Below are 27,811 nucleotides of genomic sequence, written 5' to 3'. Positions count from 1 at the left end.
CAGAGCCTGTTTTGCTCCCAGTCTATAGCCTATTCCCAAACTCTTACACTTTGAAAGTCATGAAGTCATGAGTAACGTTGGAAATGAAGTAGTCCCTCCCAAACATTGCAAGTGAGTTTGAAACTCAAAAGTTACAGATATTTTTCATTTAAAAAATATTTTAAAAACCTTTTGCACATGAATTGGGAGTCGTTACTAAAAGCTACGTAACTCACTAAGACCTAAGAACTGACGTACTCTCCTGGCCATCGCACAACTAAGAAAATATCTGCCTTTAGGAGGGGAGTCATGTGAATTTAGAGATTTGGAAATAAAAATTAGGAAAATTTATTTTACCTAAAATAAAATATGTCGTAGATTAGTTCTTTTGTCAAATGTTATCCAGATTAGAATCTTAGGTAGGAATCCCATTTGTAAAAAAATGGTTTAAGTGCACCCTAACTACATATTATTTCCGGGAATGTTAGGTTTAATCTGTTTTAAGCCTTGTAATGGTAAAACCGCTCACATTACTTATTTCCGTGGAGCTCAGAATCCCCATCTCAACACCAGGCCTATCTATCAATCTAGCTCCATTTTCAATCACAAGAGGTCATAGTGCTTTCCTCCTTTTCCCCACCCCCATGAAGCAAGAAATGGGGAGGGTATTTTGGGGGGTTTAATGACTACACACTGTCTTGGAAAGCCATTTTCAAAGGATTGTTGAGAGAACATACCCATCAATTTTTGTGAGGTACTACCACTCATCTTGAATACTTTAAAGGAGTAGCTGCTGAATCTTAGGACATTTATTCTGGCATTTAGATCCAGATTGAGCCCTTGTTTTAAGAGAATAACAATTTCTTGGACCATTTTGAGCCCTGATTCTGTAAGTTATGCAGATGGAAGTGTCTTCAGGCAGCCCGGTAACCTTGCAATCCTTCCAGAGACCCATGGAATGTCCAAGTACAACCCAAAACTAGTCTAGAAGTGATACAAGAGCACACCGACTTCTCGCATTTCCTTTGGAGGTAGGAAAGTGATAACGGTGAGAGAATACCAATTGTCCCAAGGTGATGATAGAGTTTAGGTTCACGTAATACGTGGAGATGAATAATATTTGTCTTGACTGACCTAAGCTGAGTTGTCCACCTACAACTATTAGATTCCTTTGGATAAATATTAGAGACCTCTAATTGTCAAAGGTAGGGGAGAAGATACATCTTTCCCTCCTCCACATTGTTGTGAAAGCAAGTCTCAGACTGAATTCCTTCACACATTCAGATATTTAGCAGCCAGCAGATATGAAACAAACACACAAGCTCTTTGTATGCCCAAACAGTCCCTTAGGTGTTCTGACAAAATCTTGAAATGAAAAGTTTACCTCAAGGCAAATGTGATGCTATTCCAACTAACCATGTTAATCTAAGTCATGTGACCAAAAATCTGCTGACTAAACACAGAGCCGTCTAGGAATGAGACCCAGGTAGTCGATTCTTTGGATAAGGGATGAAGGGCTCAGTCTAGATTCTTCTATCCTATTTCACATCTTTCTCCAAAGAAAGAAAATCTCGATAACATTTGTTACACAAACTTTTTAAATTGTGATATTGAATATTCATAAATCTAGATGAAGTTTGCAGCGGCCACATCTGGAATATGTTCTTTTGATTAAATACTAGCTACCCTTCCCTGGAGTGAGTCCTGATTAGAGCACTTGACCACACCTACAGCGTAGACGTAAACTAACATCACTGTAATGGGGCAATATTTTTATAATATAAATGAGTGTCGAGGATTTGAAAGCGTTTTTTTTGTTTATTTAAAATTCCATATAACCTATTTATGAAGTTCTTCCTAGTTGTATTTCAAATATAGTCTAAGACATTAATTTATATAAGTCTAAGAACTTTAAACGCAAAGTAAGTAATATTGACACTTTCTTAAGAGTTAAAATAGAATAAGAATTCAGCCCATTTGTTCACTACACCTCGTCTAGTTTCTTAAGGAAATAAAACTGTAATATAGAGAAAAGAACATAAACTTTGGAGTCAGATAGAAATCAAATCCCAATTTTCCACTTCCTCGCTGTGCGAACTTGAACCTGCCAAAGCAAAATATCAGTTTCCTCACCTGTTAAATGGGGATCACAATATCTATGTCATGGAGCAGTAGTGAGGATGAAATGGAATAACAAACATGTTCTTGGCACATGAAAGATAGTTGTTAAATAGGAACTACCGTTATATTTATTATCAGGATAAGTTTGAAAATAAAAATAAAATAATTTGCTGGTATTTTCATTTTAAATAAGTGGCAGAGTAGGATCTATAATTCAAAAGGCTTAACAGTCCAATGCCATTCTTTGCTCCAAGTGTGGAACATTCGTGTCCTGGGTTTGTAAAGGGAAGTAGGGCAGAAAAGCTATTCAGACTCTGTAGAATATCCATGTTCTTGGCTTTTTTTCCCGCCCTAGTTGCCTTCTTCAGAAACATGTTTTAATTATTCATTAGCATTGTGCCTATCAGAACTGTATTACAATTAAAGTTACAGCAAAAAGGGAGAGATTATAGTTAATGCATAAAATAAAGGTTTTTGTCTTTGTCGTTGTGGTTTTGTTTATTTATTTATTCATTTCCAAGCACAGAAAAGGAAACAAAATTGCCTTATTTCTTATTTATTTAATCAATTTATTTATTTATGGGTGAAGAAAACTAAATGTAGGCTTTATATCCAAAGTTTTTAGACCCTATTCCTCTTCTTAATAAACCCATCAATACCATGCGCCTCGACTCTGGGGGGACCAGAACCACCTTTCTGAGAGGCTTTTCTTGAGGACAGATCTTCAATACAGCGGGAGTGAAAGACAGAGAATAAGATTGTTAGGCTATGGATTTGCCAGCAGGGTTTAAAGGTCCATGTCTAACAACAGTTTGCTTAAAAAAGCTCTGATAATCTCATCAGGAAATTCAGGACCTCATCTGCTAAAATCACTTTTGTATCTTCACACAGGGCACATCTTTGCTGCTGATCCTCATTACCCTGATGAGGAATATGTTGACTGTGGGCTTTTGTTTTAGCTGCACTTGGAACCTAGAGCTACCCAGCAGCTTTAGTACAAAACAGTTATGAAGGTCATTGTGGAAGTGAATGCGGTAATTACTAATATCTGTATTCCAATTTATGGTTTACGGAAAAGACTTTCACAAAAGTAGGATATGTAGCTGCTGTATTATAGATTGATTGCAAATATTTTGAACGTGATATTTACTTTTTTTCATAAAAGAAGTATAAATGAAGCAATTACATAATTGAATTTGACAGCAGAATAGAAATGCGTTTTTCTATGTGACTATTATCTGAAGGTGATGAAAAAGAAACAATAATGCTTTATCCATTTCTAGGGAGCTAAAAAAGTTTGCCATTTTATGAAATTGTCCATGGTGGTCAGGTATTTCTTAAAATTACTTCCTGTCGAGAAATTACCCTCTTTTTTTTTGTTCACTGAGAAAGATTAGCCCTGGACTAGCATCTGTTTCCAGTCTTCCTCTACTTTATTTATGGATCGCCACCACAGCATGAGTTGTGTAGGTCCATGCCTGAGATCTGAACCCATGAACCCGGACCGTCTAAGCAGAACATGCCTAACTTAATCAATACACCACAGGGCCAGCCCCAAAAGTTACACTCTTAAAGAGTAGAGTACAAGTGGGGGTGAAATTCCTAAATTACTTAGCTAAAACCTGCTAGGTCCAGCTGTGACTCCTTCATAAAACCATCCACTCTCAGAGAAGACCCTAAAGATGTTTACCTCGTCCAGGCTCAAGTTTGCTGTTTAATTTTCTCTGTAGCATCACTTGCAAATTATCCTCCAGCCTCCCCTTCAACAACTGAAGTGTTGGTGAGGTACCACTACACCTCTGGAGAACAGCATGATGTCAAGCAAAGAGTACTGGACTTAGGATCTGGCGTACAATGCTGATGGGTTCCTATAGCTTAGGCGGCCTTTGACCTTAACTCTCCTTAGCTCTAAAATGAGGGAAGTGAGCAAAGATATGTAGCGAAGAAACTCTTTACTTCAGCTTAAATGGTTCTGTAATGTCAACATCTTCGAACCTTCACTCGTCTAAATTTTCCAAAAGCAAAATGAAAGTACCTCCATATCCTGCCCAGAGTTTTACAAGAACAGTCTTCTGAGCTCTCTCATTGTCTAACTTCTTCCTCTATCCCCTCTAATTCCTTCAAACCAGAAATTAGAACTACTTTTTTGATACATTGACATAAATAATGTTGGATACTACATTGCATCACATCAGAAAACTTATTTTCTGGTTGACCAGCCATCAATGTTGATAAGATTAAACATGGGAGTAAGGGGCTGACAAACTGGTTGTTTCATTGCAAAGTTATTTTTTTCCGCTTTGCAAGCCAGAGATATTCAGAAAGGGGTTATATTTGCAGTTTTTCATGTTCCCCCTCAACCATTCACCTAATTGTTTTAGAGAATAATCCTTACCTGGACCAGTAACATCATTAAGGGTTCTAAAATGACAATTACATAATTCAACAATTTCTTCTGTATTATTAGCAGGCGTTCTTCTATATTACTCATTTACCAAGCCTCGTAAATTTCCTATGGGCTGTATCCTACTCCATCAGTCTGTTACTTTGCTTGCTTTTAAAACAGCACCATACTGCCCATGCACGTATTGACATTTGACCTAGAGTGACTCACAGATTTTTTTATTGTACTTATACTCAGCTGATAACTCCATGATGCTTTCAATTGCTTCTTCTCTTCTGCAGCCCAGTTTAATCAATGCACATATTATGACAGGTGTCCATTCCAATTCGTTGATTGCTTTTATCAGGCAGCACCAGGGCTCATGCTATAGAGTGCTTCACCCTTGTCTTCAGCACCTTAAATGGGGTTGCCAATTAGCGTGTGAGATAATTTATCTGTTAAAACATACACTTGACACCTGTTTTCAGCAATAGCCATCTTTAAAGTTTGAAATTATCTCCTACCTGGTAATCTCTCGGGATTTGTGACTCACACATTCATTTCTAGGCCACAGATTTTTGTTTTTGTTTTCCAGTTAAACAACCCCTATTTTATTTTATTATTTATTTATTTTTTTTTAAAGATTGCCACCTGAGCTAACAACTGTTGCCAGTCTTCTTCTTTTTTGTTCCTGCTTTATCTTCCTAAACCCCCTGTACATAGTTGTATATCTTAGTTGCAGGTCCTTCTAGTTGTGGGATGTGGGATGCCACCTCAACGTTGCCTGATGAGCGGTGCCATGTCTGCGCCCAGGATCCAAACCCTGGGCTGCCACAGCGGAGCACGCGAACTTAACCACTTGGCCATGGAGCCAGCCCCAAACAACCTCTATTTTAAAGGGTAAGTTCCCTACTTGATATCTTTCCTTTCAATAGATCTATTTTATACCATAATGGACTTTTAAAAAGACTTCAGGGCAGGGGCTGGCCCCGTGGCCGAGTGGTTGGGTTCGCGCGCTCCGCTGCAGGCGGCCCGGTGTTTCGTTGGTTCGGATCCTGGGCGCGGACATGGCACTGCTCATGGAACCACGCTGAGGCAGCGTCCCACATGCCACAGCTAGAGGAATCCACAGCGAAGAATATACAACTATGTACCAGGGGGTGTTGGGAGAAAAAGGAAATAATAAAATCTTTAAAAAAAAAAAAAAAAAAGACTTCAGGGCATATGTTAACATAAAATTTTAAAGTCAATTTTATTATCTGTGTTATTCATTTGATTAGTCAACTAATCAAATAAAAAATATGTTAAGTAGTTATACAATGCACAACTTATTCCATTAGTTTCTAGCCAAATTTTTATTACAACGATGACTTTTTTTGCAGATCTAATTATTTTTAATTATGTGAAAGTTTTAAGGCACCAGTGCATTCAAAAGACCTTCTGTGTAGAACAAATCTCATTTTTCTTGACTTCATGTGAGCATAGATTGTTTTTATTACCATTAAAGTAGTTAATAGGGTTAACCAGAGTTAATGAGAATTGTTTAAGCATGCTGAATGTTGACTTTTAGACAAATGTTCTGTCAATTAAAACTGCTAAGACTGTACAATCACACAACAGCGACCTCAGCCTTTTCAACAGTATAGATTAGTTTCTTTTCTTTCCCAATTATGTTTAATCATTCTCATGAAAGTATTTTAACAAAAATCAACTCTTCTAGCATTTGTTCCAACATATTAAATCATAGAGATAAATTTAGGATAAGAGTCAGAGTTTGTGTAGGGACTAGGCAGCTACAATTTTCTTTGACAAAAAATACTCTTCCCTTAAGGTCACAATGGACAAATATTCAGTTATAATTGATTTTCCCACTTTTGTGAAATTTCAAAAACAAAATGGCATGCTTTACCCAATAAACTGGCTTCCTTATTGGTAACACTTTAATTATCCCATATGAGTTAGTGAGCATTTAAATCAAGAGCTGAGAAGCCTGCCTATCACAACTTATGGGCAATTTAAAAAAAAAAAAAAGAAAAGTAATTAAATAAATAAACAAATAATGATAATTTTGAAAATATCTTAAGCATTGACATTGTCATAACTTATTTTGAAGGCCAAGATAATTGGCTTCAGTTGAAATGATACCGTATACAAGCATTTCCTTATTTCTGATTTAATTAATGTTACAAAATAATGAGAACGTAATCCATTCCCACCACAGATTAAATATTATTTTCTCAATGTTATGGCCGTTCTGCTTTCCCGTTGGCTAGAAGAAATGTATAATGTGTTGAGTTCAAGAGTAGGCATTACAAAAGACTATCAGAATTATAAAATATAATTGTAGGGTAGCTTATACTCAGGATATTGAAATGTTTGAAGTGAAAGTAAATTTCTTCAATAAACATAAATATTTTGATGTTAACTTTGTTGATCATAAGAAGCTAAGGGTATATATGTAACTATAATGCCAGCTTCTTCTCCGAAAGAAATACCGAAGTCTTTGTTTTTTGCTTTTGTTTGTTTTTTGAGTAATTGGAGCTCACTACATGAGACAAGTATCTTAGTTAAAGATAAATCTCAAATATTCCCATACTCAGGCTACCTCTACTGTAGTAGGGTGATAGAGCACTCCTACACAATCTTTAAGAGGGAGTATGCCTAAGACTTTGGGAGCAGCAATTGCGATGGAGGTAAATGTATTGTCATATAATAAATAGTGGGTATCTTTGCAGTTAGCCAGATGTAGATTCAAATCTTGAAACTTCCACCTACTATTTCAGGCAAGTTACTTATCTCGGCCTAAACCTGTGTTAATAGCCATTGCTATATTCGGCTCACTCAATCCCCTGAAGACTAAATTAATTGCTATTTATAGAAGAAATGAAGAAACTATAGTTGAAATAGGGAAGAACCAAGACTTAGAATAAATTTCTGGCTTTAGAATTAGAGAAAAATGGTAGAACTCTAAGAATATTGGAAGAAAAATATATAATTACTTTGATATGAAAAGAAAGTGAATCATTGCACAGCTTTTTTTGCTCTAGTGAATGAGAGATGGAATTTTCCATTCCTGCCTTCTTTGTGCCCATGCTAACAATTGAGCTAATAAATCAAGTGCATTTGTCTTTGCAATAAAAGGCTGAGTTGTGGCAGAAATAGAATATTCTTGGATCAATCTTACCAAAAGATGTCTTTGTCTCTGCCAAATTTGGAAACATCTCCCAACATCACATCTGAAGAATATTTATGTTTGTAAAACAAAATAAACAACAAATGCATGCTATTACAAGATTTTCTTATAAATCTTGTGTCCAATGGTTTATTTCCACCAGAATGAATCAGACTGAAGTTCTCTTCATTTTATACTCCTCTGTGATTATTATTAAGATATACTTAGGTTGTAAAAATTGTCAATGCTATATATGTCAAGTTTATGTATCTTCGGTAACCAATGTATAGAAAGAGAGAGTTGGACATGCTAATCTTTATATTATAAAGCTTTTAAAAAGTATTTTTGGAAGTAGCCAATGAATATCAATATATAAACACTTTATTTTTAAACATTTCATAATGTAAAAATCTTAATCCAATTTTTCCCCTTTGAGAAAAAGTGTATTAGAGAAAATGTATATTTATTCCTCTATGTTTTATATAGTAAAGATAGTAATCTGAAAATTCACAAATTGATTTTATTCTACTTTAAGATATCTTATTCTGAAAAAACAATAACAATATGTACATCAATGGTAATTCTGCCCACAATTTTGTTTCTTTGCTTATATGTTTATGGATTATTAGAGATGTATTGACAATAATTTCTTTGAATCTCTTTCTTTCTGTTTATCTGGCCTTTCTTTGTAATGGTCCATTGGCTTGTCCCGTCTGATGAAGTCCTTTCTGCTTTTTTATTTGGTGACTCTCAACAATTAACAAGTGACCATAGGAACACCAAGTACTTTCTCACCTGTTGCCTCTCACATTGCCCACACTGAAAAACACTAGAGACTTTGTTTAATAATGAGCTCTAGGGTCTTATTAATTGGTTTCGATTCCTTTGGCTAATTCTTAATCATACCTTAAACTCTCTTGTTTTAATGCATTTTCTGTAGCAATTGACATTAGAAAACTTGTAGTCAGAGAAAGCACCCAGAAAATATGGGAGTTTTTGCTGTATTATTTTCAACACAAGTGAATTAAGCAACTCATCTGATACCTACATTAAAATCATTATAAATAAGGCCTAGTTACTTCTCTAGAAGGTATCGCCTTTAATGGTGTTTTATAGAATTAAAATTTTGGTATCATATTATCCCAGGTCTCCATTGTTCCTTGTCATTTAGTAGGCACTGAGTCAGGAGACATAGTTACTTGATCTTTGGGTTACTATTTTGATGAATTCTCCTGAATTTATATAGATCCTTTTTCTTCATTTCCTTCCTTCCTGCCTTGCTTTCTATCTCTTGCAATTACCCTGGTTAGGCAAACTTACGGGGTGCATTTCTTCAGGAAGCCTCTGACTGGGGCCATTTCCTGCCCCAGCAGGATACTGGCTAGATACAGAAATTCATCAGAAGACAAAATGTACTGACCAACTGACCTTTTAGTTCAGGCCTTGCTGCAACTCTTACTGCAAGTGCCAGGATCATTATCATTTCTGAATCAATTGCTTGGTTTCATAACTGTGACTTTTCTCTGAAGCTCCAAACCAGAATTTCATTTGTCAGAAGGATCTCTTCACATGTCTCTCCTACTAGTAGATGCAATTCAGTACAGCACAAATCAGACTCATCATCCCTTCCCCATAAACCAAATCTTCAGACTACATTCTCCAGTATTGTTAGTAGGATCATTGGTAACTCTCACTTACCAAAGCCAAACTAAAGATCACCTTTGATTCTTCGCCTTTCTCCTGCTTCATCTATCTGCTCTAGCAGGAGGCAAAACCACCAGAAATACAAAGATAACCATTTAGAGAGCCCCTATAATGCCTCAGGCAGGGTGCTAAGTACATTATGTAAATCTTTATACAGTATATTTAGAAAACAGGCATTAAACCCAATTTTAAGATGAAGAAATTGAGGATAGGTTACAATATTTGATCACAATCAATCAGACAGCAAGTAAGAGCTGGATTTTCTATTCAAATCTATCTGACCACAAACTCATTCTACCTCCCTGTTTATCTATTTTTCCTGTCTATTCCCTCTGTCTGTTATCTAGTCCAGCCAAATCGACTTTTATTTGAAATGGATATGATGAAAATAGACTTTTAACCTTTCTCTGTGCCACCAGTTTGTCATACCCCTAGTTATTTCTATGTTAATATTATTATGTGGATCCTAACACTGAAGAGCAGTGTAGGATAGTTGGATAGTGGTAAGCCTAGGTTTTAACTATGGCTTTATCCCTTAGTAGATAGAGCCAAAGATACATGACTTTGTAGAAGCTATTTAATCCCAATCTTCTCATCTATAAAATGGGTACAGTGGCAGTACCTACTTCACAGAGCTGTTGTCAGGAGGAAATGAATTAATATGAGTAAAGAATTCAGCTATGTGCCTAGAACATCATAAGCCCTTATTAAGAGGGGAAATTAAAAGCTATTCAAAGTGAAAGTAGCTAGACACAAAAGACCACATAATAAATGATTCTATTCATATGACATGTTCAGAAAAATCAAATCTTTAAAGACAGAAAGTAGATGAAATGACTGCAAATAGATATGAAGGATCTTTTGGAGGTGATGGAAATGTTATAAATATGGATTGTGGTGACAAACACGCAAGTCTATAAATTTACTAAAAATCATTAAATTGCATAGTATGTAAACCAGATCTCAATAAAATTTAAAAATAAGTGAACTATAATTTTTATTGTTATTTCTCCTATAATATTTCATCTTTATAAACAAAATAATAAATTTTTAACTTTTAAGTCTAAACTCCCTAGTCCTCATACCTTCCTCCAACGTCCTCTATAATCAAACCTCAAGCTGTTCCCAGCCTCATCTCCCATCTAGTTCCTTATCACATATTGTGGTACAGCAACCCAAGATTCTTAACCTTTTTTTTTTTCCCAAATCCCCTTCTCATGGAAAAATGATTAAGCTCCATTCTTAAGGAACTAATATAAGTAGAAATTCTTCCTAAGGTAGTCCAAAACAAAGAACTATCAGTAATAGAAATCCAAGATAAGTGTTCAGAGAGGGGCCAAAGGAAAATTTTGGACTGATCAATTCCAAAGGGCAAGATCTGTGTTGTAAATGAGGGAAGAAGTCATGAGTCATCAACTGGAGAAAAAGTGGATGAAAGTCTGCACAGATCAGTAACCATTGAGAAGGGTCCAAAATCATTAGGGAGCATTTCCAGGTGCGTCATGTAGGCTGGTGTAGGATGGTGTTGTCTGATGGGTCTCAAACTGGTATAAAGATAAAACATCTGAAACTTAAACTTCAAATAAACATTGCACTTTTTCTGTAAGGCTGTTCTTTTAGTCTCAAATATTATTTTTCTTCTTGATAAAATACTCTGCTTTTTCTCAAAGTTCATGTAGTAGGCAGAATAATGCCACTCACTCCACGTCCAAACTCCTGGAACCCATAAATATGATAGCAAGGGGGGATTAAAGTTAGATGATATTAAAGTTGCTAATCAGCTGACCTTAAAATAAGGAGTTGATCCTAGGTTATCCAGGGGGCCCACTGTCATCACAGGGGTCCTTATAAGTAAATGAGGGAGCAAAAAAAGAGAACATAGAAATTTGAAGATCCTTTGCTGCTGGTTTTGAATATGGAGAAAGAGGACACAAGTTAAAGAATGCAGGTAGCCTCTAGAAGCTGTAAAAGACAATGAGTTGTTACTGTATCAGTATCCCAGGACTGCCTTAACAAATTACCACAAACTTTGTGGCTTATGACAACAGTTTATTCTCTCACAATACTGGAGGCTAGGAGATAAAAATCAAGGTGCTGGCAGGGCCCCATGCCCTCCAAATGCTCTAGGGGAAATTTCTCCCTTGCCTGTTTTACCTTCTGCTGACTCCAGGTGTTCTTTGGTTTGGGGCTGTGTGATTCCAGTCTCTGCCTTATCTTAGGATGTCTGCTCCTCTTCTGTCTCTTATGAGGGTGCTTATCTTCGGATTTAGGGCCCACTCAAATAATCCATGGTGATTTCATCCCAAGATCCTTAATTACATCTGCAAAAACTCTTTTTTCAAATAAGGTCACATTCACAGATTTTTAGGGTTTAGGATGTGGGCATATCTTTTTGGAGGTCACCATTCAACTCGCTGCACTCCCCTAGAGCCTCTAGAAGGAATGCAGTTCCACCAACATCTCCATCTTAACCCAGTGATACCCATTTTGAATTTCTGACCTCTAATACTGTAAGATAATACATTTGTTTTATTTTAAGTAAGCTTGTGGCAATTTGTTACAGCAGCAATAAGAAACTACTAGAGTTCATCTCAAATTTTGTTTCCTCCAGCAGGGGGTGCTTTATTGAGATTACTGAGTAAGAAGCACTTTATTTCTAACAGGATTACTAAAAAGGAAGGATACGAGTCAGGAGCCATCTTTGCGTTTTTTGCCAGAGAATGAAGCTAATAGTGAGTATGCTAGTCATTAGCTCTATTTAACATATTCTTCTGCCATCTGGGAAAATGGCAGGGCTGTACTTCTTGTTCAAACCCCTTGAGGTTAGGTGTCACTGTATGACTTGGTTGGCCAAGAAAATTAATAATGGGTGAACATTAATAATGGGTGTCACTTTTAGGAAGATGATTTTAAGAGCCAGTAATAGGTCACTATATCCTCTTCTTTCTGTCCAGATTATTGTAGAAAGTTGCAACAAGATAGAACATCCCTTGTGCAGAGTCACTCAGTGACAATAACTTGCTCTGGGCATATAACATGACCAATAATCTAGCCAATTATAGCTGGTAGGCTGAGGAAAAATAAACAGAAAGATGGAGAGATGGCAGTAGGTGTGGGTGCAAGATGGGAGAGAGAGATTTCCCATCAGCCTCTTTCAAACCTGGATCTCCTTGGCTTTTCAGTCATATGAGTGAATCAATTCCTATTTTAGAGGAAATAATTTTGACTTAGATTTTCCTCATAGAGAAAGAATGAATGATGACTAACTCTAAATAATACTGACTAATACAACTTCTTTCCATTAAATAATTTGTTTTATTATTATTTATTAATTTATTCATGCATTTTATAGTTTCACTTGAGTAAATATGTTACAGGCACTATACATAATATTAAGAATACAGTATCCATGACATTGTCCTTAATCTGTACTGTCTAATCTGGTAGCCACTAGTCACCTGTGCCTGTTGAGTACTTGAAATATGGCTAGTCCAAATTGAAATGTGTTGTAAGTGTAAAATACAGGCCAGATCTCCAAGACTGAGTATAAAAGAAAATGTAACCTGTCTCATTGTAATCTTAATATCAGTTATGTGTTGAAATAATATTTTGAAAATATGAGGCTAAAAATATTACTAAATTTAATTTCACCTATTTCTTTTTACCTTTTTAAAGATGACTCCTAGAAAATTTCAAGTTATACATGTGGTTTGTATTTTATGTCTATTGGAAAGTGCTGGTTTATATCCTGACTTTAATGCTTAGAACGGGAAAGATTAATCTAAGTACACAGTAACAGCAAGGGACATTCACCCACTTCCGTTCTAATTTCCTGAACTGTTCCTTATTTCACCAAATGAATTGGGTAATAGAGATAAGAGTGCTAGCATTGGGGCAATGACTTTCTCTTCATAGTCTCAGCATTATTGATTTGGAACTCAATAAGTATATGATAAATAAATGAATAAATGAATTGAATGAATGATCATTTGAATGAATATATTGAGTGGCACCTAAATCATACGTTTAAATATTTATCATTATCACTGATGATCAATTATTGAGTATGTTTGGAGTACATATACATTCCATAATCTTGTGGATATTCAATTAGGAAAAAAAATAGCTTTTATTCAGTGAAGACACTACTCTAGCCCAGTGCAAAATGTTCTAACCTTACAATATCAAAAACGGCACATATTATAAACTCGTCTTTCAGTTTGTGTTAGTCATTTGCAGCTTTTTTCTTACCTGCTTATAAGCAAGCCAACTGAGATAATGTACTACTCATCAACAACTTTGAATGTGAACAAAGTTCTCCAGGCCTTTCAACAATTAGTGGACATATTCCTCAAATAATTATACGCATGAGAAATCCTATGGAAAGTCCATATGACAAGTGACATAAACTAACATTCATTGATTTAACAAATTTTCATGAATGCATCCCATGTACTAGGCACTATGCTAGTTAATTTATATGCATAATTTCAGCCAATGTTTAGAACATTCCTATAAATCTTACCATCATTTCTACATTTTATTAATGAAGAAATTTGCAGAGTTTAACTAACTTGTCCATAGTAGCATACCTAGTGGGTATGATAGAAACTATCAAAAGAAAATTCAGAGTTTTACTTAACATGAATATTTATTGAGTGAGAAACAAACCATTTCTGAAGGGGAAGACTTCAAAACCCAAAGTGGTAGGACCCTGGGCTCTCAGCAGCTGCAGCTCAGTTTGTGAAGCGTGAATGAGGAAGTACATTGTTTTCCATTGTGCTTAGTTACTAGAAACTTAGGTCCTTTTTAGAGTAGTAGCAGTGCATAAGCTTACTTGTTTGTTTCCCAGCTGACTGCCTAGGAATCTGCATGGTCATGATGACATGAAGAAAGCTTAAGTTTGGTTTAAGGTCAAGTCAGCCTTTTGGGGAAATCAGGACAGCTTAAGTTTTGGTTACGTGACTATAAATGGTCGGCTTAGCGGTATACTCAAATTGTGGCCTCCATTTTGACTTTTCTTTGAAACCACAATTCAGTCTTAATTCTTATTCTAAGGCCCCTGTTTTACTACAAAAATTTTCTATATGATTTAAAACTATATAATTTAAACAAATTTTTGACAATCATTTTCAAGGAAACACTGTTATATTGAAGTAAGTATTACATAATGACCACTGTGTATCTTAGTAAATGGCTTCATTAGCATTTGCAGAAAGAGTTATTGGCGATTGCTGCCATCTCAGTAGTCCCTCTCCATTTTTTTTTTGGTTTGTTTTTATAACAGTCCCTAGAATTTTCTTTGGAAACCGTACCCATCATGGTTGATTATAAGATGTGTGAATTTGTACCTCAAGCCACTAAGTTGTGGCAGACTAGCAAAACATTATGTAATGAAAAAGGGACCCAGCTAGGAAATGAGAATTCTCTGGTCTAGTCCAGGCTCTGTCAGGCCTTGGAAACCTTACCTAAGTTATCCAATTCTGTACACCTACCAAATAAGGGGTTTGGTCTCCATATGGCCTCTGCGAGGAGAAGTTCAGCTGCTGGTTCTGTGACCTTGCCTTTAGCCTCAGAGAAGGTCTAAAGATTCAACCCTCAAGGAACTATTAGGTGTTTGCTTTTATCAGACACGAGATGACTGAGAATTCAAACCAAGCACCCGGACCTCATTTTTGAAATTGTTTGTTGAGTAACAAGTAATATTAGTCTGATTAACAGCAATTTATAATGAGAGGGCATAGAAAAGAGGAGATTGTAAAATATCAAAGAATCAATTCAAGAGAATTTTCCAGAGTTGAAGGATGTGATGCCAGATTGAAAGCACCTTCTAAGTGCCAAATAAATGCTTGAAAAATTCCCATTTCTAGGTAAATATTTGTATAATTTTAGGACCAAAGGGGTAAAGACAAGTTCCTAAGAGTTTCCAGAGAGCAATGGATAGGTCATCTACAGAGGAATGATCAGATTGGCACCAGCCTTCTCATCTACAACACTGATGCTTGACAGTCATGGAACAAAGCTTTCAGAGATCTAAAAGAAACAGATTTTGACTAAAATTCTATGTCCAGCCAAATTATCAGTCGAGTGTTTGGAATAAACACATTTCAGACATACGCGTTTTCAGAAATAAGACTTCCTACACACTCTGCTCTAGCAAAACAAGGAAGTAGTCCAAGAAAGACAAAAACAAGTTCAAGGAAAGGAGGTCTACGAAAGAGGAAGTCCCAGGATGACCACCTCAGAGCTCTCCTAAAAGATGACTCATCCAGATGACAGGTGAAGCACAGTGTTCCGGGGGAAAAGTCAGGAGAAACAAACAAACAAAAGCTCTATAGAGTGCCTGGTAAGGTAAACAGTCTAAATATAATATTAGGATAAAGGGACACAGTATATAAAGAAAAGAAATTAGAAACTCTTGGTGAATGAAAAAGCTGCACAGGAATAAGCTATTAGACTTTCAAGTAAACTACATTTACATAGTTTGTTGATTCAATTAAAAATAGTGATTTAGCTCTACTAGGAGTTTGGTGGATTAAGAGACAAAGGAGGAAATAAATAATTTTTAAAATGGAATACTTGAGAAATAGCAGTACAAGATAGTATTTAGGGATATGGAAAGAACAGCAAAAAGAATCAACTAAAGCATTAAAACTGGTTGCCTATAAATAGCTAAATTGGAGGATGGAGAGGAACATGCATCCTTTCATAGGGTTTTACTGTACTATTTGATACTTTCACCAGGCTCATGGGGTATTATGATTAAAAATATTTTAATTTTTTCTAATTATAATAATGATATTAGGAAAGATTTAAAAAATACTTTCGATATATGAAACCAGAATACATATTTCTTTATAAAGTATGATCTAAATTTAGTGAAATAAAATAAATACCTGGTATATATATTTTTTTGTATGTCAGGTATTTGTTTTATTTATTAAAATTTATTAAATGGAGTATATATGTGTGTGTGTATTATATGTATTTTGCTAAATTGGAGATATATATATATAATTTTTTTTAAATGCCGTATTTGGCAAATGAGAACCTTGCGAAAGGAGCTAAGAAGCATTTGGAAAGCAAATTCCACGTGGAATGGACAAAACTTCCGATGCGACCTCGGCCTTTAGCATCTGGGCAGGAAATTTAGACATTGGTGGTTTGTACGGTTTATACTAGTGTCAAATAAAAATGGCAAGTAATAGGATATATTGGAATATATGAGGAAGCCATTTTGGTGTAAACCTAATTCGGCCTGACCTTGTCTTTCCAAAAGGGCCTGACCGAGGCCGTTGAGCATGCATTGTATATCTGCTTTAGAGATTCCCTATGGCAAGAGCAAAGGCCCTTGAGATAAAGGTGCAACTTCCCTCCCCCTCCCAATGTTGGCGTCTCCTTAAGGATTAAGTATCTTTCCTTAGGCTAGAAGCTGATTGCTGCGCTCACCTGTGACCGCCCAGCTGGAGACAATAGACTTGCCTCCTGCTATGCCCACCAAGATAGCAGACCCACTACCTGCTGTGTCCATTAAGTGCTGTGCCAACAATCTTGTGACTATTGTGGGAGGGACATTTCAATCATATGTGAAACACCTTCTTTGAGGGTATATAACCACCCTATGTACCCCCACTTCTTTGGAGTGCTCTGTTCCTTTGTGGAAAGACTCTCCCGGGTTATAATCCTCAGATTTCAGCTGAGAATAAACTCACCCAAATTTTCATTTACAAATTGGTTATGGATTATTTTCGTCACCACTAGGTAGAAAGGTTTTTACTTTGCAAAGTTAGCTTTTAATTGCTGACACCTAACTAAGAGTCCTTAAACATGAGTCATTAGGTACTTTTGACTTTGCCAGGTGGCTGCAACTTGTTGTGCTTCTGACCCTAAAAGACTTTTCTGTAGAGAGAAGGCCAAAGGCCTGGGCTTTTAGCCAGCACAGATGGCCTCAGAGAGCAGATTGCAGTTTAACCTTGAACTTGAAGTGAAAGACAAGGGCCTCAGCAAAGCGGTGCCTTTGGCAGGTGCTAAGGCCTCAGGCTGCAGGCTGCTGTAGTTTATTATGACACAAGCACAGCTTCGTCTATATCACTGGCTAGACTAAGTGGATTATGACCTGCATGCACACGGCAAGACAGCAGAGTGACACCAGAGCTGCAGAACACCAGGGACCATCTAGCTTTAAACTGTTAAAATATCATGTGGCCGAGGCTTAAGATCTCTTGCCTTAGGCTGCAGTAGATAACATTTTGTTGTGCCTTCAGGGCACAGGTTGAAACTGTGGAACACGTGACCTTAAATTGTGTGTCTGGTCCAAAGGCTCAACAGTAGAAAATGAAAATAGTAGAGAAGAATGTTTGGACAAGTTTCAAAATGATAATGATTGTAGCTGGGCATGTGGGTATCACAGTGTCTAAAGAATTTATGGGATGGAAATGAAGAGCAAGGAGATTGTCTAGACTTTAAAGTGTCACGTGGCTGAGGCACCGGCCCTCACTAGGACCTTAGGGGCACCTGCCTCAACAGCCTCAAGAGCAGCTGCAGTTCACAAATTATGAGGGTGCTTTTACAGGTGAAACAAACGCAGCTTTAAGGTGAAATCTTTTTCTAGCAGGCAGGGTTTTGTTAGGCCAGATTAATTCCATCCCAAGAGGCAAAGGCAGGGAACTAATTTACACAGGCACAAAACACCTCCGGAATACCTGGGAGTCAGTACTACTCAATAGAGCTTATCCTTAGGACTGAAGTACGCAAAGGGACATGGAAGTTAAGAGGTTATGAATAGATTGGGTGGCAAATAAAGGATTCCCAAATAATGTCTGGTTTAGAGGAAGGGGCTGCTGCCATTGCAAACAAAGATGACAGTATCTTCTCCACATCACCCTCCTGCGGAGATAGTAGGCTTCTGGATTGCCCCCGACTCCACATTTGGTAAATACATAGAGACAGAATTAATCATTTGCTGGGAGACTTCTACCAATTAACTTCATGGGTTGTGGATTCCAGAAAAGTAGACTGTCTGGCAAACCAGCAAAGCTGAGGCCAAGATGGTCACCATCTACCATCTGCCTTTCTTCCCCAGATGCCAGTGGGATGGCCTTTGATGGCACTACATACTGGATTTAGGGAATAGTGTTGTTAGCATGGATCATCACTCTAGAGATTCTGGTTTGCCTATATTCTATATTTGGTGGATGTGGGGTTGGGGTTGCTTTTTGAGTCCTCTTTTAGAGTCCTATTGGAGTGAGAAGGATGAGTCTTGACACTGAACTGAGAATTTCTGAGGTCCTAAAAGATCCACAGCCTTCCCAGACTGCAGTTGCTGAAGGAACCCCAACTCTACGCAGGTGTAACGAACTCCTCTGACCGAACTAAGCAGAATTACAAATTGGAAAGGATGAATTTTGGACTCTAATTTATTTTTAAAAGTCAAAGGAATTTGATTTGGGACTTTATTTTCCTTTGGATTTAACTTGCAAGAGTATTTATTCTTTGAAATTTAATTTCTTCCTACAAATTTAATATTGACAGGCAGCTTATATGTAAAATCAGGGCATCTGTATTGTTGGAATTTTCTGAATAGAAAGTCTTTATGCATTTTATGGGAGTATCATACTGTTGCTACCTAATCTCATTGCAAAACACCTGATATCCTGTAGAGAACATGGCAGACATAATTTTGCTTGAAAATGAGAATAATAATGGCTAATTTCTTGAGAATTTACATTATATTAAGTTGAATCTCTATATGACATATAGTTGCAATTACACATATATTGCATAATCGTACAGATCTTCCTCCACTTATGATGGGGTTGTGTACAGATAAATCCATTGTAAACTGAAAATATCACAAGCCAAAAATATCTTTAATACACTTAATTTACTGAACATCATAGGTTAGCTTCACTCACCTTGAATGTACTCAGAACACTTATGTTAGCCTAAAGTTGGGAAAAATCATCTAACAGAAAGCCTATTTTATAATAAAGTGTTGAATATATTATATAAGGTTTTGAATACTGTACTGAAAATGACAAACAGAATGGTTGTAAGTGTATTAGTTGTTTATTCTCATGACCTTGTGGCTGATGGGGAGCTGCAGCTCCCTTCCACTGCCCAGCAACACGAGTGATGATCATACTGCATATCTCTAGCTCAGGAAAAGGTCAAAATTCAAAATTTGAAGGATGATTTCTACCGAATGCATATCGCTTTTGCACCATCATAAGGTGAAAATAATCATAAGTCAAACCATCATAGGTCAAACCATCGTAAATCAGGGACTGTCTGTGTAGGGATTATAATTGCATATATATTACATAACGATTACATAAATCTGTATATTTGTAAAGACTAAACTTGGCTTATACTTTTCTGCTCTTTGGGAGTCAGCCTACCTATAGAGAGCTTACATTCCACTCTACTCCTTCAGTCCAAGCTGTCCTCTAGCGGAGGTTGGTCTTCCTGACTCCAGAATTGCCTATGGTTGGGTGGGTAAGTGCGTAATTTTGGACTTTAATTAGCTGGTCCTTTGGTTTCTCACACAAAATTATGTTCTCCAAATTAGTCTTTTCAAGAATAAAGACATTATTATATCCTTCATCTTCTACTTTTTATTTCTCAATTGATTAAGAACCTGGGCAGGGAAAAGGAGTGTCACTGCTTAGCTCCTATTTATCACAGTAGTGTATGTGCATGTGTAATGCATTAATATATGTGTACATATATAAATAAATTAGTATATATGTATATACAATACACAAACAAATGTGTTTCAAAGATACCATATATACGCACATATATGTGTATATACACGTATATCAATGTCTGATATATGCATACCTATATTGATATGCATACATATCATAGATATGATATAATCACATGCACACACACATATATACACAGAGACATACTTATATATGAAATATGTCTATTTTGTCTGGATTATGGAATTATTAGCAATAATCTATTTCTCTTCTTTACACATTTCTGTATTTCCAAGTTTTTTCTATGTATACTAATTATTCAAAAAAAATGGCTAAGTTCAGTTGTCACCAAACTTTGTGTCCTGACTCCCCCTCCTTTCCGCAAAAGTTACCCTTTTCTTTACACAGAATGTCTTTGTAAAAGTAATGAGAACTTGTCTCAATGTATTTTATGTTTTATTTGATTTATATATTTTACTTTTTCGTCATCCCTATTATAGTTTGACTTACTTAAGAGAAAGAGACACGCCTTAATTCAAGCTTTTATCATGTGCACATAACAGCATGACTTGTATACAGTGGGCGCACAGTAAATATTTATTAATATTAAGATTCTACGTCTAGCTAAATTATTAGTCATCCCCAGTTTCTGTTAATTGACCTAATGTACAGCCTGAGTATCTAGAGTTTTAAAAACTGCCCAGCTGATTCTAATATGCAGCCAAGAATGAGAATCACTCCTTCTATCTCTTGGAAGTCTTAATGCTTTTTTTTTGTCTCTTTATAGGTTGTCTCAAACTGATGCACCTACGTTCTGCAGACTCAAGTGAAATCACACAGATTGGCTCATGGTTGGCCTGGAATTGTAAAGAGAACTTTTTTTCAACTTAGGGCTTCATTGCCAGCCTAATGGTGCTCTCCAAGTCACGATTCTCCCTCTCAGGAAAAAATGTGTTTTTGTTGTGTAGAGTGTTAACTTATTCTATGAAAGTGAAAGAGTTGAGGATGAACAATGTGCTAAAAGTTAGAAAGAAAAAATATAAATATGTATTTTTGAGTGCGGAGACTGTTTTTCCTGCCTCATGTTAAACAATTTCACAGATTCACATCTGTAACAGCTGGATTTTAGAATTCCTTGATTGAGAAAAAGCATAATATAAAAGGTATTGTAAATGTTAAAGCTGTAGAAAAGTATAAATGTATTTATTAATCTAAGTAAGATCTACATTTTTAAAAAAGTAAATCTATGCATGTCTTATTTTAATTATTTAGCATACAGAAAATGTTTAGTACCTACGAGAATTTGTGGGCTCTTCACAATTGCTCTGTCTCCTCCAGGGTTCATTGCCCAAACACTGGGATTACTGTCCCATGGCATCTGTACATGGCAATGGTTTGCTTTGTCCATCTCACCACTCCTAAGACGTCTATCTCTATATTATCTGATCCATGGTGGTACCAAGGTTTAGAAGGTCATCCTCATGCGTGCTTCCAGATTCCAGAGCTAGTCAGACATCACTGCTCAGTCTTTTTTTTTTTTTTAATACTACTGAAGAAGGTTTCACTGATCAGTTTTTATGCTTAGCCTGGGAGCAGTAAAAGTGATACTCAAGCTATAAGTAGTTGGTCCTTAACTATCCTTTCTAACTACAAACTGTGTCAGTAATGTTACATTGCGTGTTGGCCATAAGGGAGTGAAAGAATTATCAGAGCAGTCATTTATATGATGAAGTATAACTATATTGTTGAGTGAAATACAGCTATGGGAAGTTAAATAAACCTACAGCGTGTTAAATAAACCTACTACTTTAAAGAGGTGTGCTTGCTAATAGAGTCAATCAAATCTATTCTACTGATAAAAATTAAAGGCAAAATTGCCTTATGAGACAGTTGAGAGCAGAGACAGCAACCTTGCTTTAAATGCCTATTAGTAATGGACACGTGTAAAATGGAAATTGTCCTAGTTCCATCTTCATAGGCTGTGGATATCCTTACAATACCTCTTATCATTCTTCTCTTTCTTCTTCCAGAAAGACAATGCGTACTTAATGTTGGGTAATGTATAACTTGTATGTGGATCAGTGGTTGATGACATATGATTCTTATTTTCATGTAACTTTTTTAAAACTTACAATCTAGAGAATAACTATACACCAAGTCTTGATTTCTTAAATGACTCCAGTAATCATCTCTTCTCATGCAGTTCCAGTGGCCACATAGTTAAATATTACATTCTTATTAGCCTTAGGAAAATTCCACTTTCCAAGCAAAATTGTTCCTACTATCTTATCTTTCACTCACAAATGCACCACTAAGATATATTCTCTGTTTTAGTCTAAATGGACCTTGGATTCTCCCATTTTCCCCACTCCCTTGAACTTTTTGATGTTGTGCTTATGATAAGGAGATTAAGCAGCTTGGAGTTATAAAACTGATCTAAGATGGTAAAAACTTTGGAATATTCAGAAGTCCTTGTAACTTATTTGCACTTGTTACCCTATTTGTACTTGGTGATGAGCAACGAAGAAATAAAAATTATGAGCCCCAGATCTTGGGTGTTGCATTGGATAAAATTATAAATAAAACAACAGGCATAAGTTTCAAAGGTATTAAATTAGAAAATTTAAGTGAAAAAATCATCACAAGTGATTTTGAGAGTGTAAAGCACTGAATTAACCATTGTTCTGCTCAAAAAGAAAAGGGGCTCACCCCATGGCTGAGTGGTTAAGTTCATGCGCTCCGCTTTAGTGGCCCAGGGTTTTGTTGGTTCAGATCCTGTGTGCGGACCTAGCACCACTCATCAAGCCGTGCTGAGGTGGTGTCCCATATAGCAGAACTAGAAGGACCTACAACTAGAATATACAGCTATGTTCTGGAGGGCTTTGGGGAGAAGAAGAAGGAAAAAAAAAGAAGATTGGCCACAGATGTTAGCTCAGGTGCCAATCTTTTAAAAAAATTTTTTTAATTTAAAAAATAAAATGGAAACAACGAGAAAATATTTGTATGCTTTTATGTCAAAATTTCAGTTACATCTAGGCTTATTTATAGTCAGTTTTTGTCAAATCTTTTTACTGTTAGAGGGAAACTTTTTCCTCCCTCTTAGTACGCCCTTCCATATGGAGGGAATAAATTGGTGCTGTGGGATTGAAAAAAGATGGAGTCTCTCATGTTCAGCACTAAACTGGAGCCAGGCAGACATGAAGAGGAGAGGAACAAATTCCTCCTTCAGGATGAATTCTTGAACTCAATAAATTCCTGAAATGTGTCTGTCAGGAAGATAAGATTACTGAGACAGAGACTCCATTCTTCTCAGAGTCATCTCCCACATTCCTAAGTTTATTCAGTGGCTTGTTTCAGCCAACGCTCACCCGACGATTACATTGTCCCTGAAATTTGTTAAAATACATTTCTTCCTTTTTCTTTTCTTCTTTGCCTTTGTTCGCCATGACTATAAAACCTTTCTTCCTTCAACACCTGGAACACAATTCAAGTGTTACCTGAATCTGTTCTTCCCGGGGCTGCAGTCCTAAGAAACCCTGGGTGAACTTTGCTTTAGGTTTCCCAGACTCTACCTCATAATTGATTGACATTTCAATGCCTGGCTCTCTTTGCCCTTTTACTGACTTCGCCCAAGGCAAGGTAATTGACTTATCTGATTGGTAATTTGGGAAGGACAAACTGCTCTTTGTTCTGCTTGCAAGCAAACCCACCCAAAACTTCTCTTCTGTTTTCTGTGCCACAAAACTTACCCAGGAAGTCCCCTTCCGGTGGAGATGATTGCCCTGGTCCAGTTGCCAGAGGCAGGGTGGATAATTCTGACTATTTGGCTGTTAAGTATCATGGAACTCATTTCACTCCCATCGAAACTCTACCTTAGCCTATATAAATAACTAAGGTGATAGCCTGGCTTCTATTTGTTTTTAAGTTTTTTCGTAATTTATTCAGAACTCATGTAGAGAGAAGGAATGAAAACACCAGCATTTACGGAAAAGGGTAAAGAACCTTGCTATATTTGTAAGTTTGCTTTCATATATTAAAAGAACTGCCAGCCTGTTATCCAGTTCTCTACTTCTGTGCAAAACAAAAAAAACACCTCAAAACTTAGAGGCTTAAAACAATTTATTATTATTTGTCATGATTCTTTGCATTGACTGGATTCAGTTGGGCAGTCCTTGCCTAGCATTTCTCATATGGGTGCAGTCAGAGGGTGCTTGGGCCTGAATTCAGCTGATGATGCCTCAGATTGGGTGTCTACAATGAGTCACAGGTCTGACATCTCAGCAGAGATGGCAAGATCAGCTCTCCTTCTCCGTGTGCCCTTTCCACAGCCAGCTAGAGCTTCCTCACATGAGAGGAAATTGGGGTTTTATGGCAGTCAGACTTCTTACTCATTGGCTTCCCGCAGCAGATGTGTTTCAAGAAAGCAAGGCAGATGCTGTTAAGGCTTCTTATGACCTAGTCTTTGAAGTCAAGAACCATCATTTCTGCTGCATTCTAGAAGGTATATAGGGCTAGTCCAGATTCAATGAAGGAGAGACTAGCAAGGACCTCAGTTCTGGGAGTCCTGGTACACTGAGTATAGGGGGGTTACCCACAACGTGTGATGTTGAAAACACCAATGTTTGTTATAGGAAATTTCATTTATTAGGGTGTTTATTAGAGGGAATTGTTCTTGATTACTTAAAATTTTAGTTGCTTGTCATAGGAAGCTGAAATCTCCTCACCAATATTATGATAATTAAATGCTGATTATGATTTCATTCAATGTATCATAATTTATTCAATAACTTTATTTTTAAATTTTATTTATTTATTTATTTTTTGAGGAAGATTAGCCCTGAGCTAACATCTGCCACCAATCTTCCTCTTTATGCTGAGGAAAGCTGGCCCTGAGCTAACATCTGTGACCATCTTCCTCTACTTTATATGTGAGACGCCTGCCACAGCATGGCTTGCCAAATGGTGCCATGTCCACACCCAGGCTCCATACTGGCGAACCCCAGGCTGCCGAAATGGAAGGTGGGAGCTTAACGGCTGCACCACTGGGCTGGTCCCTATTCAACAATTTTAAAAGACAGTAACTTTTTTTCATTTTGAAAACTATCTGAAGACTTTCTTCCGTGTATATGCTATTTGTTTAGTTAAAATAAGTAAGCAATTCTGCCAGTTTAATTTTAAAGCATAACATAGAATTTATTTCTTCCACAGCAGGAAAACCTTAAAAATGTAAAATGCTTATATGACCACAAGGAGATGGTAATAACACAACACGAGCTAGGGACACATTAATGCTCTCTAGAGTCAAGTATGTGGAATAAGGAATCCAGAGGGCAGAGCGTACGGTAAAATCTTGAAAGAGAAGATGGCATTCCCAAAGTCTGTGTTTGGGTAAGAATAGAGTACCTAGTTCCAGCCTGATCCTAATGGTAGAAGTTCTATCCAATACCTTCTACATGGAACAGGTTTCCAGAGCAGAGCTCAGATTCTGGAAGGACTGAGAAAGAAGGCAGGGTCCCATAGAGCAACTGAGATTAAGGGCCAGTAAACACGGTCAAGGCAGGGACCAAGTTACTAGGACTGGAGTTTATTTCAGGAATGTGTATGTCACAATTTTATGTAAGGTAATTATAGCTACTGTAATGTGTAAAGCACCAACTATTAGTGTGTTTTCATAATGGAACTTTACCTCTCACTTAAGTTTTAAATGAATGTTTCAGGTTGATGAGTGTCTCTGCTTCAAGCAGTGATTCAGAAACACATACTCTTCCTGCCCTAAGACTCTGTCAGTTTTATAATGAGGATTTCAAGGTTGTCATGCCTGTCTGCACACAACAGCCAAGAGAAGGGGAATTGAGTGAAAGGATCACAAGTGAGAGATTTTTGTGGTCCCGGGATGGAAGTGACACGCACACAACTTCAATCACACTCCTCTGGCCAGAACTCAGTGGCGTGGCCGAAGCTAGCTGGGAAATGGAACATTAACCAGATATAAAGGGGAACATGATAAAGCTGTGTGCCCAGGAGGAGGAAAACAGGGCTTTGGTGAGTGGTTAGTCAATCTTTGCCATACTCAGGAGCTAGAATTAGAGAAAAAATTAGAGGCTTAGTACTGACTCTAAAGAGCTCTTGACTTTGGTATTCTTATGTTTCCTCTTTCTCTACGAGCAAGAAGAGTCCCAGAATCTTGGGAAGGACTAATTCAGAAGGAGGTTTGGTGACCCAGTCTTAACAGCTTAAAAAGACAAAAGAATGCCATGGACAGATCTTGCACCTACAAAATCTAATTTTGACGAACACTAATACTACAAATCAAAAGGATAGGAATGGCAGATGGCCTAGAGAGGGACCAAATAAGCGTTGCTAAAGAAATATACAATAGAGAATATGGGTTAAGAGATATAGTCAACAAAAATAAAAGAAATTGCTGCTCATAGAGACAATGCCATTTGATAAGAAAATTGAAATTTGATGAGCGCTGCCTCTCTTATGGAAACTAAGAAGAAATTTCTTCTGAAACCTAAAAATTTTCCACTTCATTAATTTTCCTAGTGAAGATGTGCAATGCTGGTTGACTTATGGGCATTTATTTACTTTGACTACTCATATCTGCCTTGATTTGTTTGAAAAGCCGTCATTGAAATCAGACCAAATCTTCCATTTCATTCTATCAACCTTATTAGCTAAATAACAGTTTTCTCTATAACTTTTCCCTTTTATACTTTTAGCCACATACACATTTTTATTTTTGTTTTAAATTTATTTTTAGCTGGAACGCATTGAAACTTTTCCACATTCACTCATCATTTGCTTTGGAAAAATAAACTTCCTATAATTTGGGGTAACCCCTGTGAACAGGAAGCACAATGGGGTCACAGGCAGTGATATAACAGGAACACCAAGGTCCCTGTAGCCAGACCAATCAGTCTTTTCCCTTCTCAGGGCAAGGTGTGAGACTCGCTTCCCCAACCCTGTCACAAGGCATTCATAAATCTGTGAGTCCCGGAATGAAGAAAGAATAGAGAGAGGACATATTCCTTATAAGATATCCAAAATGCCAGCTGGTTATTTTCTTAACCAGTGTTCATCTAATCCATTTCCTAAGAATTGTGGCTTTGCACCAATTCATGAGAGAGGAAATGGCTGCTTAATTGCCCAGAAGAATTTCCTAGAGATGCTTCAGGAGTAACAACTTGTCTTCCTCTGCCCATGATCCATGAATAACAAAACAATTGAAATTGAAAGTCAGACTGAAAATATTACAATGGCATCTTTAGTCAAAATAAAGCACAGCACTGAATAATTATTGGAATAAGTCATACCTCTTCCCAGCAAAATACCCATAATTTCCATAGCTCAGTTTGAAGCTTTCCGGCACTTGAGAATAAAGTGTAATTTAATTTTTTTTTTCACTTTATCATTTGTGAACACATTCAGCCAGAGGGATAAAATGTCAAGAAATATCCCACTTTCTCCTCCCAACTACCTCCCACCCAGCTTATATATTGTTTTCCTTCAAGGCAACTTCCTGCCGTGAAAGGAATCCTGGATTAAGAGTCAGACTACTTGGCCTCACACTGTCCCTCTGCCCCTAGCTATCATTTTGCTGGTGTATAAGTCACTCCACTTCTCTGGATCTCACCTATTAAGTAAGAAAGATGGAATAGCCCAGACTTCCAACTAATTGTATGCTTCTCTAATTCTATTTTGTTCTGTTAGAGAAAATTTCTAATTGTAAGCTTC

General features: G+C 36.9%; 1 protein-coding gene across 1 annotated transcript in view; it reads left to right on the top strand.

Moving 5' to 3' along the window:
• Positions 1 to 20,916, top strand: part of INPP4B (inositol polyphosphate-4-phosphatase type II B) — a 794,515-nt gene extending 773,599 nt beyond the window's left edge. Inside the window, exon 28 of the mRNA XM_070504821.1 lies at positions 20,859 to 20,916. Within this exon, the coding sequence (XP_070360922.1) occupies positions 20,859 to 20,901 (43 nt within the window). The 3' untranslated portion in view covers positions 20,902 to 20,916. The remainder of the gene's footprint in view (positions 1 to 20,858) is intronic.
• The last annotated feature ends 6,895 nt before the right edge of the window (positions 20,917 to 27,811 follow it).

The sequence above is a fragment of the Equus asinus genome, chromosome 3, assembly GCF_041296235.1.
Source record: "Equus asinus isolate D_3611 breed Donkey chromosome 3, EquAss-T2T_v2, whole genome shotgun sequence".
Taxonomy (NCBI): Eukaryota; Metazoa; Chordata; class Mammalia; order Perissodactyla; family Equidae; genus Equus; species Equus asinus.
Note: the sequence above shows the minus strand (reverse complement) of the source record. Positions and strands in the feature narration are given on the sequence as shown.